The sequence below is a fragment of the Danio rerio genome, chromosome 15 (genome assembly GCF_052040795.2).
Source record: "Danio rerio strain M-AB ecotype USA chromosome 15, GRCz13ab, whole genome shotgun sequence".
NCBI lineage: Eukaryota > Metazoa > Chordata > Actinopteri > Cypriniformes > Danionidae > Danio > Danio rerio.
This window is the reverse complement of record NC_141035.1, coordinates 15,194,865-15,213,475: the sequence shown is the minus strand read 5'-3', so window position 1 is coordinate 15,213,475 and position 18,611 is coordinate 15,194,865. Positions and strand designations below refer to the sequence as shown.

General features: G+C 31.9%; 1 protein-coding gene across 1 annotated transcript; it reads left to right on the top strand.

The window, feature by feature from the left end:
* The first annotated feature begins 2,027 nt into the window (after positions 1-2,027).
* On the top strand, positions 2,028-9,181 carry LOC147840537 (uncharacterized). The gene is made up of 4 exons (XM_087283759.1): positions 2,028-2,074; positions 6,100-6,196; positions 6,648-6,758; positions 9,038-9,181. The coding sequence occupies exons 2-4, from the start codon at positions 6,107-6,109 to the stop codon at positions 9,179-9,181; spliced, it is 345 nt and encodes a 114-aa protein (XP_087139885.1). The 5' UTR covers positions 2,028-2,074; positions 6,100-6,106.
* The last annotated feature ends 9,430 nt before the right edge of the window (positions 9,182-18,611 follow it).

Below are 18,611 nucleotides of genomic sequence, written 5' to 3'. Positions count from 1 at the left end.
AATCACTTTTCTACATTGATGGATCAGTGACCGCACGGGCATTCCTGACAAAAAGCTTGTGTTTGTGTGTACAGAAATGTACTATTCACCCTCCCTGTTAAATTTAATATAATCCGTGTCCTGAAACACAACTCCTCTCCTGCTTTCACTTCTCATACTGACGGAGGAAGCGATTCGTTTGTAAATGAATCCCCGGAACGACTCTTTCACTAACGTTAGCCGACAATAATCCAAGTTTCTGGCAATGCAGCATCTCGTTGTCATATTTCTTTTGCATTGTTTGCTGATTTTATTCAACAAAACTAGCATAAGCCGAGTGTTTAGTGCGAGTTGGAGCTGCTTTGCCTTATGGTGAATGCAGTAAGTGACTGTCATCAATAACGTTACCTGATTAGCACAAAAGTTCAGAACATTCAAAAACAGAAAAAAACTTACTATTACCTATGAAATGTTCTGCCTTTGTGCTTTGTTTTCTTTGTTTGCATGTTACTACACCCGTAGACAGCGCTAAAGTCCCGCATCTTCACGTTATAACACTGTCTTGACTAGTGCGATTGAATGACATTTGTCCTGGGAGCACTGTACCAATGTGGCGGCGCTATTGACGCATGCTGAGGGTCCCTATGCGATATCTAGTGTATATATCTATGGCCATCTACAATTAAATAAAGTGGAAGAAGAAGTATTGTTTGGCGGCATGGGTTGCCAGCATTTATAAATGTGCCACAACAAAGGTTTTGTTTCCTTGCCACAGCTCGTGTGTGGACCCACATTTGTGATTTACAGTGGTCTGGTAACGTGACACAAAAATACGTTTGTAAGGAAAAAAAATTTAGCCGACAGCTTTTCGCATCTGCAAATGGTGAAATCCAGATTTGCCCTCGTCTTCTTTAAAAAAAAAGACATGGTTCCAGTTTGTGTCGATTGCCCTGTCTACAGTTTTGGTAAGAGTGTGATCAATGCTCTTTGTTTATGTTTATTCAGATGTTTATCCTCTGCATCTACCGGGAAATGCAGAGATGCAGAGGATTCATATCTCCGACAGTTCTACCTATAATAGTATGTTAAACTATTATACAAATATATATTTTTATATGGCAAGAATAAAAACCAAAAAAAGTATGTTTACAAAAAAAAAATACAGATTTTATTTATTTTTTTAGAAATTTAGCCCGCTCCACAATTCACACATTAGAAAACACATAAAGCGATAGATTCAAATATTTTTTTCCAGTTATCAAAGCAATCATTTGTTACTTAATTTTACATTTGTAACTATTTAAGTGTTTTAAATTCAAAACTGTAACTGTACATTAGTACAGTTAGTAAAGATATTCGGTAATTGTGTATTAAAATCACCTGGGTCCTCACTTTTGCCGTGGTCTGGCTTTTTGGTTTTAATAGACTGATCCCTCAAGTTTTGAGGTCCTAAACTTTTTAACCAAAACTTGCCTCCTTTCCCACAGCCTTTGCTGTGGCCAAGAATTATTGGTAGTCTGGTTATCCATATGATCATGAATGGACGGATCATACAGATGTCTGAACAGGCATACCTGAATCAGACAAAATCTCTTCAAACTGTTTCATGTTCAACATAATTCAATTAAATGCAAATGAAATGCTGCACTGCATAGTGAATTGTGTTTGCTCGAGTCTCAAAAAATTGTGTACACTCTGCCAGCCAAAATCTCGTTGTGTGCATCCAAAGCAAAGCTTTTCAAACTCCGTGATGACATTACATACGACGTGCGCACTTAAGCAAGCTAGCAAACGCGCCAAGTATAAATCAGGCTTAAAGTTGCATGGGTATGTATCTGGCAACAGCCTAACATACATTGAATGGGTTCGCTCGTCCTGATTTTGCCAAGTGCTAGTTGTCCTGAGACCAACATATTTTATGATGACCCTGGGACAACATCTCTATTAGCCAATCAAACGTTATTACGTCATCATTATGAGCCTCCTGCAGAGTCCGCCAAAAACGCAAATTCAAAAAAGAAAACACACCCACCCACACACAGGCAACTGCCATTTTCACCAGTGAAGAGGACAGGTGAAGAGGACAAGTGAAGAGGTGAGATCACCGGTTTTCTTCTGTAAGTTTACAGAAGCAGTAATGATTGTAAAATTCATATGTGTTAATGGATTTGTCCCTTTTTTCCAGCGAAGTGAACGAGCAACGTTTAACTTTTGTTTGCATTAAGTTAGCCTAATTAGCCGTCCCTACCTAACGTTAGATTAGCGTGCTGCTCTACCGTTACTGTGACTTACTTTCTGGTATTAATTAAAACAAGCTAACAATATTTTTTTGAATATTTAAATCTAGCAAACGTTATTAAACGCGACTAAACTTGCCCTCTTGCTAATTTAGCGACCTTTTTTCTAATAATTCGGTTTTTAGCATGTATTATGACAATTTCATTTAAAGACACGCCAGAAATGTGGACCAAAACAGCACTAGTTTAAACACAAGACAGTAACGTTAGTCCAGTAACGTTATTTGAGGTTTTAACTTAACTACTGTGAATCGCTGCAAAATTCAACTAACGTTAGTGATATAATTTAATTATTCTGTTAATTATGTTGACCTCAGGTCATGATCGCTTATATATATATATATATATATATATATATATATATATATATATATATATATATATATATATATATATATATATATATATATGTATGTTAATCTCAGGCCATCATCACTGATTTATTAATATTATTAATAGGTTAATCTCAGGTCATCATCACTGATTTATTAATTCGTTACAGGTCATCATCACTGATTTATTAATAATAATATGTTAACTTCAGGTCATCATCACTGATTTATTAATATTATTAATATGTTAACCTCAGGTCATAATCACTGATTTATTAATATTATTAATATGTTAACCTCAGGTCATCATCACTGATTTATTAATATTATTAATACGTTAACCACAGGTCATCATCACTGATTTATTAATATTATTAATGCGTTAATCTCATGTCATCATCACTGATTTATTAATATTATTAATATGTTAACCTCAGGTCATCATCACTGATTTATTATTATTATTATTATTAATACTTTAACCACAGGTCATCATCACTGATTTATTAATATTATTAATACATCATCATCACTGATTTATTAATATTACTAATACGTTACAGGTCATCATCACTGATTGAATAATTAATATTAATATGTTAACCTCAGGTCATCATCACTTATTTATTTATATTATTAATATGTTAACCTCAGGTCATCATTGATTTATTAATATTAAGATGTTAACCTTAGGTCATCATCACTGATTTGTTTATATTATTAATATGTTAACTTCAGGTCTTCATCACTGATTTATTATTATTAGTAATTTGTTAATCCCAGGTTATCATCGCTGATTTATTAATATCATTAATATGTTAACCTCAGGTCATCATCACTGATTTATTAATATGTTAACCTCAGGTCATCATCACTGATTTATTAATATTATTAATACGTTAACCTCAGGTCATCATCACTGATTTATTAATATCATTAATATGTTAACCTCAGGTCATCATCACTGATTTATTAATATGTTAACCTCAGGTCATCATCACTGATTTATTAATATTATTAATACGTTAACCTCAGGTCATCATTGATTTATTAATATTATTAATATGTTAACCTCAGGTCATCATCACTGATTTATTAATATTATTAATACGTTAACCTCAGGTCATCATTGATTTATTAATATTATTATTATGTTAACCACAGGTCATCATCACTGATTTATTTATATTATTAATATTTTGACCTCAGGTCATCACTGATTTATTAATATTATTAACATGTTAACCTCAGGTCATCATCACTGATTTATTAATATTATTAATGTGTTAACCTCGGGTCATCATCACTGATTTATTAATATTATTAATGCGTTAATCTCATGTCATCATCACTGATTTATTAATATTATTAATATGTTAACCTCAGGTCATCATCACTGAATTATTTATACGTTAACCTCAGGTCGTCGATTTATTAATATTATTAATATGTTAACCCCAGGTCATCATCACTGACTTATTAATATTATTAATACATTAACCTCAGGTCATCATCACTGATTGATTAATTAATAATATGTTAACCTCAGGTCATCATTGATTTATTAATATTATTAATATGTTAACCTCAGGTCATCATCACTGATTTATTTATATTATTAATATGTTAACCTCAGGTCATCATCACTGATTTATTAATATTATTAATACATTAACCACAGGTCATCATCACTGATTTATTTATATTATTAACATGTTAACCTCAGGTCATCATCACTGATTTATTAATATTATTAACATGTTAACCTCAGGTCATCATCACTGATTTATTAATAATATTAATGTGTTAACCTCAGGTCATCATCACTGATTTATTAATTATAAATTGTTAACCTCAGGTCATCATCACATATTTATTAATATTATTAATATGTTAACCTCAGGTCATCATCACTGATTTATTAATACGTTAACCTCAGGTCGTCGATTTATTAATATTATTAATATGTTAACCCCAGGTCATCATCACTGACTTATTAATATTATTAATACATTAACCTCAGGTCATCATCACTGATTGATTAATTAATATTAATATGTTAACCTCAGGTCATCATTGATTTATTAATATTATTTATATGTTAACCTCAGGTCATCATCACTGATTTATTAATATTATTAATATGTTAACCTCAGGTCATCATCACTGATTTATTAATATTATTAATACGTCATCATCACTGATTTATTAATATTATTAATACGTTAACCACAGGTCATCATCACTGATTTATTAATATTAATACTATGTTAACCTCAGGTCATCATCACTGATTTATTAATATTATTAATACATTAACCTCAGGTCATCATCACTGACTGATTAATTAATATTAATATGTTAACCTCAGGTCATCATTGATTTATTAATATTATTATTATGTTAACCACAGGTCATCAGCATTGATTTATTTATATTATTAATATGTTGACCTCAGGTCATCACTGATTTATTAATATAGTTAACATGTTAACCTGAGGTCATCACTGATTTATTAATATTATTAATATGTTAACCTCAGGTCATCATCACTGATTTATTAATATTATTAATGTGTTAACCTCAGGTCATCATCACTGATTCATTAATTATAATTTGTTAACCTCAGGTCATCATCAAGGATTTATTAATATGTTAACCTCAGGTCATCATCACTGATTTATTAATACGTTAACCTCAGGTCGTCGATTTATTAATATTATTAATATGTTAACTCCAGGTCATCATCACTGACTTATTAATAATACATTAACCTCAGGTCATCATCACTGATTGATCAATTAATACTAATATGTTAACCTCAGGTCATCATTGATTTATTAATATGTTGACCTCAGGTCATCACTGATTTATTCATAATATTAACATGTTAACCTCAGGTCATCACTGATTTATTAATATAATCAACATGTTAACCTCAGGTCATCACTGATTTATTAATATTATTAATGTGTTAACCTCAGGTCATCATCACTGATTTATTAATTTTAATTGTTAACCTCAGGTCATCATCACTGATTTATTAATATTTTTAATATGTTAACCTCAGGTCATCATCACTGATTTATTCATTTTAATAATACGTTAACCTCAGGTTATCATCGCTGATTTATTAATATCATTAATACAATAAACTCAGGTCATCATCATTGATTTATTAATATACTGGTCATCATCACTGATTTATTAATATTATTAATATGCTAACCTCAGGTCATCATCACTGATTTATTAATAATACGTTAACCTCAGGTCATCAATGTTAATATAGTGGATTTTTACTTTATATTAGCAAATTCGGGTCAAAATTGGTATTTGCTAGATGTTGATTTCATGCATTGCATAAATAGTTTTTTTTCTAGAGAAGGTAAATAACAGTAAACAACAAAATGCATTCTTTGGAGAGCAAACATTTGTAATATTTTGTATTTGTTTTCTCTATCTTAAAGTTTATAGTATTTATTTTTTAGGTGTTTTATGGTTGATAAAGACCAGGCTGAAGTCAATGCCATCCGTAAGGTGTTCAACGAGTCAGACATTCTCCTTTGTTGGTACCATGTAACGCAAGTAAGTACAAAGTTAAGATACTGCTTTTGTTTTTCCTCATTTTATAGATTCATATTCTATTTTTATCAACTGTCATATTAATATATTTTTTATGTAAATCTCTAACAGTATTACCATTCACATTTTTTTTATCTTCAGTTGCTAATGAATCAGTGGATTGAGCTTAAGCTTATTTCACATTGCAACATGTCACACAACATACTGTAATATTACTTGACATTATCTGGGTATTATTGTGTGTTTATGTCAGTCATCGATGCACTTAAGCAAAAAAAAAAAGTTCAAACTTTTGCTGAGCTGTAGCAATAACATATACTGTTTTTACTTTGATTTAAGTACCCCTTAACTTGAAGCTTATAATACTTGATCCTAATAATGTCGAATGTGTCATGGAAGTTCTGACCATATTAAATATGTTGTGTTACGTTTTTCCACCATTTATTACACTCAGGCAGTAACTCGTTGGCTGTCAATATCTGAATCTGGTGTGAGTGGACCTGAAAAGGCAGATTCAAGAGCGCACATCATACAGTTTATGTCAGAGATGAAATGCTGTTCAAAGGTGTGTTGCTATTTGTTTTAGGGTGCTTTCACACCTACACTTTTGTTTCAGAACCTGTCTTGTTTGGCCAGTTAGCGCGGTTCGTTTGGCATATGTGAACAAGGCAATTGCGCTCTATTCCACGCCAAAGTAATCGCTCCGAGACCGCCTGAGTGAGGTAGTCTCGGCTCGATTGAAACGAACCCTGGAGCGGTTCGATTGCAGTGAGAAAGCGATCCGAGCGCGGTTATTACAGTGTTTTATGGATATGTAATAGGCATACGGCTATATGAAGAGAGAATTATGAGTAGGGTGCGAAGTTTCGCGAGTCTCCGGATGCCCGAAAACGAGTGATGACCTCCGCGTAATCTCGCATCACCCTCCCGGTCCTCAAATAGGCATCGTTGCGCACCCTTCTCACCCCTCCCCACCGCATCCCTCCTCAGATACGTCGCGCGTGCGCGCCTTGTCAATCACCACCAAACCACCACCTCTCCTGACAGCTGAGCGGAACGCTGCAAAATAAACCCTGGCACTCTGACCAATGTGAGGAGAGTTTACTCGCACGTGACTTGTATTAGCTCTTTTGGTCCGATTAGAAATTTTGCAGTGTGAAAACAAACCGCTCCAAGAGCAAAGAGCAACAATGTTAACATTTTTAATCTCTTTTTCGGAACAACTGAATCAATTGACTGGTGTGAAAGCACCCTTATAGTACAATTGTATGTTCTAATGTGTCATTCTACTTTGGTAACAAGCTTGTAACATGCATTATTAATATGTGAAAAAATTATGTTAATGACAGCTAATATAAAATGGTAACCCACATACAGTATGAAGAGTTCAGATGCAAAAGCCTCTAAGTCAGGTCTCAAACTGCCGACCCTCAAACCATTTGCGGCCCTGCCTCCTCCATCCGGCCCACAACTGACATCAAAAATATAATGATATTTAGCCCATCAAAACATATATTTTTGAATCGCTATCATTGTTGTGCTATCACATACTTCTGGTTTTGACTCCCCACCTACTGGACATTTAAAGTTACATTTTAAGTGACAGGGTTACTTTCGATTTCTCTCAGTGTGCGGTCAAGAGTAACACATGCAGTTTATTTCCGGGGCTGATTTAAACATTGAAAAATATGTCCGCAAGCGCTCTATTTTTGTAAATATTCAAGGGTCATTTGATTATAATCCGTTTTATACCCCCTGTACTTTGTTGTACAAACACCTCTTTATGGCTTACACGTTTGTGTAAATATGATAGTTTTGCTAATATTCGATTCAAATGGTCTCATGAATAGATTTTCCTCATATACATATTAAGATTTGGATAAATGTGCATTAGTAAAATTTTACTGTTGGCTGTATTGAACATGTTAAAGTAAATATGAATATGTACATCCTTATCCCCTCTTTATTTTATTTTTGCCAAAAAGAATGATATTGAGAAGAACGATTGCCAGCAACGTCAATAAAGTTACCCAAACTACATTCTACTGTCGTATGCTGAAAATGTGCATATTTTCCAGCCTTTATTGTTTATGCTGTTATTTAACTTTAAAGGCAATGAAAAAAAACACACCTTACCATAAAAGTTCAATTACAGAACCTACACACAGGAGCTGTAGAAAAAAAATTCTAATTTTAAGAGAAATTTTCAGATAACACTTGCATCTGGCCTCTTCTCACTCACACACAATTACTCTCCTTCAAAAATGAATTTATCCTGCTTATCAACTGTGTTCAGAAATAAACTAGGCTAGGTGTGCAGAGTTTCATAGATTAACTTTACATGTTTTACACACATTTGTAAGCATTCCATTTATATTAACAACCTTAATTAATACCTTTTTAGGTCAGTTTAAAGTACATTTTACAGCATGAGCTAAATGTTTTTGTTTTAAATAAAGATATATTTTAATTCTGTTCTGAATAACATTTCAGATCATGGATCTTACATAGTCCAAAAGGAATTGATTAAATTTATAATAATTTGATTAAATGTGAAACTATGATTTTATAATTTGATAACTTTGCAACTTTTCTTTTTTGTTATAAACATGGATTGTTTGGTGGGTTTGTTTTAGTTACTGCAAATAGTATTATGTTATGTTGTTTTATCCAGTCATAGACCTACAGTGATTTAGACAGTAAAAGAACAATAAAGATTCTCAGTAGATTTACCGTACACACTGGGGTATATGCCTGTGTGAAGGATTATTTAATGACCTAAAAATCTACAGCAGTTCTTATGCTAACATCATGAAACATGATTTTCCTTGTCAATTTTTACAGGCACAAGAATTTAAGGAAAAGGCTGAGATGTTTCACTGCCGGTTTAGGAACTTCAAATATGTCTGCAAGTACTTCAGGAACAACTGGGAGACAATTGGTCATCTGTGGTCTAACTTTGGAAGATGCTATAAACAGAGACTCTGACACAAACAGGGTGACTGGTCTGAAATACCCGATACCCCCATGAAAAACGGAAGTGTTGGCAGGTGTGCTCACCAGTTTAATATTTGATCTGCTATAGTTAGAAATCAGACTATTATATTTTTTAAACGTAACGCCTGTTTCACACCGCAAGCGTCAGCGGCACATGTTTTTTTGGCATCCATGTTAACAGATTAGAACTTTTATACCGCACGCAGCAGCAGCGCGTCAGCGAGCCGTGAGCATCGCTGAAGCACCAGTGCAGCGATAGCGCTGCTCACGCTCAATTAAAGTGACAGTGCATTGATAATGACCTAAATACATTGAATAACAGTAAAAAGTAACAATTTTACCCAATAAATGTCAATAATATAAACTGATTTACATATAGTCAATCAAATGAACTTAAACTAATAAAAACTGCAACAAACCTTTATTTCGGCTCGAACTACAAAACCAATAGTAAAACAGTTTTAGTATCAGTTTTGTTGGAGAGGGGAAGTGATTTACGGGAATTGTAGTCCATAGCAAAGTGTATTGTGGGTAGTGTAGTTCGACATGCATGCTGGATGATGTGAACTCGCTGTGTGCTGTGCTGCTTAAGCAGAGGAAAAAGCTTTATTCGGCTTTGCTTTATGTTCGCTCAAGTTATTTCACCTGGGAGCTGTTTGCACTGTGAACCTGACAACACGAAAATAAGTAAAAGAAGGGCATGCATTGATCACTTTTATCCGTCTCATCCTTTGCACGAGCATAAATTAACATGCAGTTACTCTGCCGCTGGACATTACTGAAGTGGATTATGTATAAATATCATTATAACTACTGTATAGATATTATAACTATAGGCTTACAACATCCTGTCAATCAAAAACCAAATATCACTGGCGATTGTCTTCTGACGTACTCCTCATAGAGTTTGAGAAGCATACAGTACTGTTTGATCTATAAAATTTGTAAAATAAAGATTTGCAGGTTAAAGAAACAGCAAAGGAGGAGGTTGCCGTTGGTCTTGTTGCAGATAAAAAGTTTGAAAAGTGTATTTGTATATAGAGAGACATAAGTAACTAGATAGAATAGACAGCGATATGTTGATCTCTGCAGCAGCTGCCGAAGAGCTGCGCGCTGCAGACGCAGCTGGTGTGAAAGGCAAACACCTGCGTGCTGCTTCTGCTCGACATACGCGCTGCTCACGCACTGCTTTCGCTTGCGGTGTAAAACAGCCGTAAGGACTTATTATGCGGTTCTGTCGCCATCTTGTGGATAGAAAACGTCAACTGTCGCCGACGAGCTGTCTCTCAGAAATTGTAAATATTTTAAAATAAGCACTATTCTTGCAAATAAACTGCATAGTTGCAATCAAAACAACTACATTCTCGACTAAAAAAAGCCTCAAAAGTATATTTTGTTGTGTAACAGCAATAATATTTGTCAAACTGTAGTGTCTGCTGTATGTGGGCAGAGTTATACACAAAGGGTAAAAAGGTAGTACGGATGCTTAAATTACTTAAATATATCACGGCTATTAGCCAATTCAAAATCCAGACAGAACTGTTGTGTGTGTATATATATATAGTTAAAAAATATTTACTATTTTCCCAAGTGTATATAACCACTACTGTAAGAAAATGTCAGAATCTGGTACATTCTTTCTGTATTATCTTTGCTTGAACTGACCCGATCTAATCCTGTTTATATTAACTGAACCTGCTCCCGACCAGGTTTGAGCTACCAGAACTGTTGCTATGACAACAACTCTCGGATCAGGTTTGAAGAACGAAACGATCCTGGATCGTGTCAAATCATCATTATCCAAATCCAGCTAACTGAGTAATCCACGTACGAAGAACTGACCCTAGATGTCAGTTTTGCTATTAAACCAAGAAGAAAACGCCAAGAAAACAAAAGTTTTTTTTTAATTTTATTTTGTACAGTATATCTGATATCAGTTTAGAACATAACATTTACAATAGAACAACTGTCTAAAATGAAATAAAATTCTAATTGTAAAAACGTAATCTGAGTTTTGTTTTTGTTTACCACCTTAGTTGTGTACTAAGCTTATTTCAGGCAGTCCTCTAGAAAGGAAGAAGAAAACATCAACTGTGAGAGGTCCCAAGAAATGAGTTGCCAAATCAAAGCATGATTTAGGGCCCAGGTTTTGCACATTTATCTTGTTCAATGCTCTTCCTGAAAAACAAACAAACAATAATGTTACTTGCAATCACGAGTTGCCTGTTATACAAAATTACAAAAGATGCTAGATTTTCATTTTCTAGTTGATAAATTGACTTCTTGATAAAGGGACTAGACAACAGGCTGAAAAGTTTGTACTATGTTAATATTACAATAAAACACATCACGTTTAATAAAACACTATAACATCTCCAAAAACTGCTACTTTTCCATGCCATAAGAGAGTTTGTGCTGCTGGGCCTAGTAAATCTGAAATGGTTTTACACAAAACTAAAATCTAGAAGCTCAATCCTTAAAATGTGTTTAAAATTTCAGCTTTAAACAGACTTAAAGAGTTTATTAGGTTTTAAAGAGTTAAGGAAGTCTGAACAAAATATTTATTGCTTGTTTTATGTAAAAAAAACACACACACACACACACACACACACACACACATATATGTGTGTGTGTGTGTGTATATATATATGATTTTTAAAAGATGATTTTAATAAATCCGAGATGATGACCTGAAGTTAACGTACTAATAATACTACAAATCAGTGATGATGACCTGAGGTTAACATATTATTATTATTAAAAAATCAGTGATGATAACCTGAGGTTAACATATTAATAAATCAGTGATGATGACATGAGGTTAAGATAATATTAATAAATTAGTGATGATTACCTGAGGTTAAGATATTAATAAATCTGTAATGATGATGTATTAATAAATCAGTAATGATGACCTGAGGTTAACATGTTAATAATATTAACAAATTAGTGATGATGACCTGAGGTTAAGATATTAATAATATTAATAAATCAGTGATGATGACCTGAGGTTAACATATTAATAAATCAGTGATGATGACGTATTAATAATATTAATAAATCAGCGATGATGACCTGAGGTTAACATATTAATAATATTAATAAATCAGTGATGATGACCTGAGGTTAACATATTAATAAATCAGTGATGATGACGTATTAATAATATTAATAAATCAGTGATGATGACCTGAGGTTAACATATTAATAAATCAGTGATGATGATGTATTAATAATAATATTAATAAATCAGTGATGATGACCTGAGGTTAACATGTTAATATTATTAATAAATCAGGGATGATGACCTGAGGTTAACATAATAATAATATTAATAAAACAGTAATGATGACCTGTGGTTAGCATGTTAACATTAGTAAATCAGTGATTATGACCTGTGATTAACGTATTAATAATATTAATAAATCAGTGAATATGACCTGAGGTTAACATATTATTATTATAAATAAATCAGTGATGATGACCTGAGCTTAAGATATTATTAATATTAATAAATCAGTGATGATGACCTGAGGTTAAGATATTATTAATATTAATAAATCAGTGATGATGACCTGAGGTTAAGATATTATTAATATTAATAAATCAGTGATGATGACTTAAGGTTAACATATTAAATATATTAATCAATCAGTGATGATGACCTGAGGTTAAGATATTATTAATATTATTAAATCAGTGATGATGACCTGAGGTTAACATATTAATAATATTAATAAATCAGTGATGATGACCTGAGGTTAAGATATTAATAATATTAATAAATCAGTGATGATGACCTGAGGATAACATATTTATAATATTAATAAATCAGTGATGATGACCTGAGGTTAACAAATTATTAATAAATCAGTGATGATGACCTGAGGTTAAAGTATTAATAATATTATAAATCAGCTATGATGACCTGAGGTTAACATATTAATAATATTAATAAATCAATTATCATGACCTGTGGTTAACGTATTTATAATATTAATAAATCAGTGATGATGACCTGAGGTTAACATATTATTATTATTATTATTATTAATAAATCAGTGATGATAACCTGAGGTTAACATATTAATAAATCAGTGATAATGACCTGAGGTTAAGATATAAATAATATTAATAAATCAGTGATGATGACCTGAGGTTAACATATTATTATTATTATTATTATTAATAAATCAGTGATGATAACCTGAGGTTAACATATTAATAAATCAGTGATAATGACCTGAGGTTAACATATTAATAATATTAATAAATCAGTGATGATAACCTGTGGTTAACATGTTATCATTAATAAATCAGTGATTATGACCTGTGGTTAACGTATTAATAATATTAATAAATCAGTGATGATGACCTGAGGTTAACATATTATTATTATTATTATTATTATTATTATTATTATTAATAATAAATCAGTGATAATAACTTGAGGTTAACATATTAATAAATCAGTGATGATGACCTGAGGTTAACACATTAATAATATTAATAAATCAGCGATGATGACCTGAGGATAACATATTAATAAATCAGTGATGATGACGTATTAATAATATTAATAAATCAGTGATGATGACCTGAGGTTAACATATTATTAATAAATCAGTGATGATGAACTGAGGTTAACATATTCATAATTTAAATAAATCAGTCATGATGACCTGAGGTTAACATATTAATAATATTATTAAATCAGTGATGATGACCTGAGGTTAACATATTAAATATATTAATAAATTGGTGATGATGACCTGAGGTTAACATATTAAATATATTTATAAATCAGTGATGATGACCTGAGTTTAACATATTAAATATATTAATAAATTAGTGATGATGACCTAAGGTTAATATATTAATAAATCAGAGATGATGACCTGAGGTTAACATGTTAATAATATTAACAAATCAGTGATGATGACCTGAGGTTAAGATATTAATAATATTAATAAATCAGTGATGATGACCTGAGGTTAACATATTAATAAATCAGTGATGATGACGTATTAATAATATTAAAAAATCAGTGATGATGACCTGAGGTTAACAGGTTAATAAATCAGCGATGATGACCTGAGGATAACATATTAATAAATCAGTGATGATGACGTATTAATAATATTAATAAATCAGTGATGATGACCTGAGGTTAACATATTATTAATAAATCAGTGATGATGACCTGAGGTTAACATATTCATAATTTTAATAAATCAGTCATGATGACCTGAGGTTAACATATTAATAATATTAATAAATCAGCGATGATGACCTGAGGTTAACATATTAATAAATCAGTGATGATGACCTGAGGTTAACATATTAAGTATATTAATAAATTAGTGATGATGACCTGAGGTTAACATATTAAATATATTTATAAATCAGTGATGATGACCTGAGTTTAACATATTAAATATATTAATAAATTAGTGATGATGACCTGAGGTTAACATATTAATAAATCAGTGATGATGACCTGAGTTTAACATATTAATAATATCAATAAATCAGTGATTATGACCTGAGATTAACATACTCATAATTTTAATAAATCAGTGATGATGACCTGAGGTTAACATATTAATAATATTAATAAATCAGTGATGATGACCTGAGGTTAACATATTATTATTATTATTATTATTAATAATAAATCAGTGATAATAACTTGAGGTTAAAATATTATTAAATCAGTGATGATGACCTGAGGTTAACACATTAATAACATTAATAAATCAGCGATGATGACCTGAGGATAACATATTAATAAATCAGTGATGATGACGTATTAATAATATTAATAAATCAGTGATTATGACCTGAGGTTAACATATTATTAATAAATCAGTGATGATGACCTGAGGTTAACATATTCATAATTTTAATAAATCAGTCATGATGACCTGAGGTTAACATATTAATAATATTAATAAATCAGCATGATGACCTGAGGTTAACATATTAATAAATCAGTGATGATGACCTGAGGTTAACATATTAAATATATTAATAAATTAGTGATGATGACCTGAGGTTAACATATTAAATATATTTATAAATCAGTGATGATGACCTGAGTTTAACATATTAAATATATTAATAAATTAGTGATGATGACCTGAGGTTAACATATAAATAAATCAGTGATGATGACCTGAGTTTAACATATTCATAATATTAATAAATCAGTGATTATGACCTGAGATTAACATACTCATAATTTTAATAAATCAGTGATGATGACCTGAGGTTAACATATTAATAATATTAATAAATCAGTGATGATGACCTGAGGTTAACATATTAAATATATTAATAAATCAGTGATGATGACCTGAGTTTAACATATTAAATATATTAATAAATTAGTGATGATGACCTGAGGTTAACATATTAATAAATCAGCGATGATGACCTGAGGGTAAAATATAAATTATATTAATAAACCTGTGATGATGCCAACATATTTAACAGAATAAATAATGAAATCACTAACGTTAGTTGAATTTTGCAGTGATTCACAGTAGTTAAGTTAAAACCTCAAATAACGTTACTGTACTAACGTTACTGTCTTGTGTTTAAACTAGTGCTGTTTTGGTCCACATTTCTGGCGTGTCTTTAAATGAAATTGTCATAATACATGCTAAAAACCGAATTATTAGAAAAAAGGTCGCTAAATTAGCAAGAGGGCAAGTTTAGTCGCGTTTAATAACGTTTGCTAGATTTAAATATTCAAAAAAATATTGTTAGCTTGTTTTAATTAATACCAGAAAGTAAGTCACAGTAACGGTAGAGCAGCACGCTAATCTAACGTTAGGTAGGGACGGCTAATTAGGCTAACTTAATGCAAACAAAAGTTAAACGTTGCTCGTTCACTTCGCTGGAAAAAAGGGACAAATCCATAAACACATATGAATTTTACAATCATTACTGCTTCTGTAAACTTACAGAAGAAAACCGGTGATCTCACCTCTTCACTTGTCCTCTTCACCTGTCCTCTTCACTGGTGAAAATGGCAGTTGCCTGTGTGTGGGTGGGTGTGTTTTCTTTTTTGAATTTGCGTTTTTGGCGGACTCTGCAGGAGGCTCATAATGATGACGTAATAACGTTTGATTGGCTGATAGAGATGTTGTCCCTGGGTCATCATAAAATATGTTGGTCTCAGGACAACTAGCACTTGGCAAAATCAGGACGAGCGAATGGGTTCAAATGATTCCAAAAATCGAGTCTCATGAAACAATCAAGTTTCATGAAGGTATTTTGAATTTTGATGTCTTATTGTAAATATATCAAAACTGAATTTTTGATTAGAAATATGCATTGCTTAAACTTGATTTGGACAACTTCACATGTGATTTTCTCAATATTAAGATTTAATGAACACTAATATTTACATATTCATACATTTGTAGATCTTTATGTTGTAGAACCTCTTTTAAAATATTTACATAAATAAATTATTTGATCTGACTACTTTTAAAATGCATTTTTTAATTTTTTCTTATACGTAGGAGTTCAGTGTTCAACAAACGTATATGGCAAGATGAGATGCAGAAGTGTGGTTGGATTTGGAGGTCTTCTAATTTTAATGCAATGTCAATGAATAAATAAATATGTAAAAGAAAATGTGCAAAGATGGAAATGTCACTGTGTCTGCATTGCATTCGATTTGAAATACATCTGGGAGATTAGGATTATGCAGCCGCATAAACAATAATAATAAAAAAAATAAACAGCTTGAAAGAAGTCTTCACATTCATTTTTCCCTTATAGGCCATCTCTGTGATGTTGTGCATTAAAAATGAAAATGCACCACAGTAAAGTGCCACTCAAAACTAAATAATTAGTTGAAAAAAATACTACAAACAACTTTAAAAAGTATACTAAAGTTTATATTAACTGTATTTAAATAATACATGAGGTCATAATAAACCCATCTTCCAAACTGTGTCTTTGTCATACCCTGAAACCATACAATTCATAATAAATTTGTGGACATTTTTGGGCAGACTGAATGGGAAGTCCCATATTTTACTCCAATGCTCCTCCTACAGAGACCTGATTGGCACTTGACTTGTGGAAAGGTGAAGTTTGCTAGTAATTTTCACAGTGGTCGAGAGAGCTCAAACACTGTGCTAGATAAGAAAACAAACATGAATAGAAAAACACTTACTGACTGAGAAATCATCATCAGATTGGCTGCAAATTCTCGAAACACTTGCAAATACAGAAACACACTGCAAATAGTGCAGACCAAAAAAATAAATAAATAAAAATGTGTCAAAGGCCCAAAAACTGACTGACACAATTTACTTGCTGTTAAAAGATTGAGCTGTTGTTGGAAATCTGAGAGTTCAGTTTATTGTTTATCATGGTCTTATATTTGAACACTGGTTTCTTGTTGTTTGTACATGTACATTGTTTGCTTTAATAACCTGAATGTCATACCCATGATGTTGTGGGAGTTTCTTTCTTACTTTAAGGTTTTTCGACTGGATGTAAACCTTGTTACGATCATGATTGCAGTGTGTGTGTGTGTGTGTGTGTGTGTGTGTGTGTGTGTGTGTGTGTGTGCGTATATATATATATATATATATATATATATATATATATATATATATATATATATATATATATATATATATATATATATATATATATGTAGGTCCATGACATCGGCACAATTCTAACATTTTTGGCTCCGTACACCAACACAATAGATTTTAAAATGAAACAAACAAGTTGAGCTTTAGCTGCAGACTGTCAGTTTTAATGCCTCCGACTTGTTAAGGGTCCAAAAATAATTGGACAGAATTATAATTATAAGTCAAACATTTACTTTTTAATACTTGGTTGCAAATCCTTTGCAGTCACGGCAGCCTGAAGTCTGGAACACATCACCAGATGCATCACCAGACTGTCTTTAGTTCCTGCTTGTTCTTGGGCATTTTCCCTTCAGTTTACCTTCAGCAAGTGAAATTCATGCTCCATCAGATTTAAGTCAGGGGATTGACTTGGCAATTGCTTGACATTCCCCTTCTTTCCCTTCAAAAACTCCTTGGTTGCTTTTGCAGTATGCTTTGGGTTATTGTCCATCTGCACTGTGAAGCACCGTCCAAAGAGTTCTAAAGCATTTGGCTTAATATGAGCAGAAAATATGGCCTGACCCACTTAAGAATTTGTCCTGCTGCTTTTGTCAGCAGTCAAATCATTAATGAATACAAGAGAACCAGATCCATTGACAATTAAACATGTCCACGCCATGACATTACCACCACCATGCTTTACTGTTTTACTGGTACAAGTTGATCTTGGTCTCATCTGACAATAGCATGTTGTTCCAGCACTGTGAAGGTTTTTTTTTAGAACTTTAATCTTCCTCTTTTTGAGGCTCAAC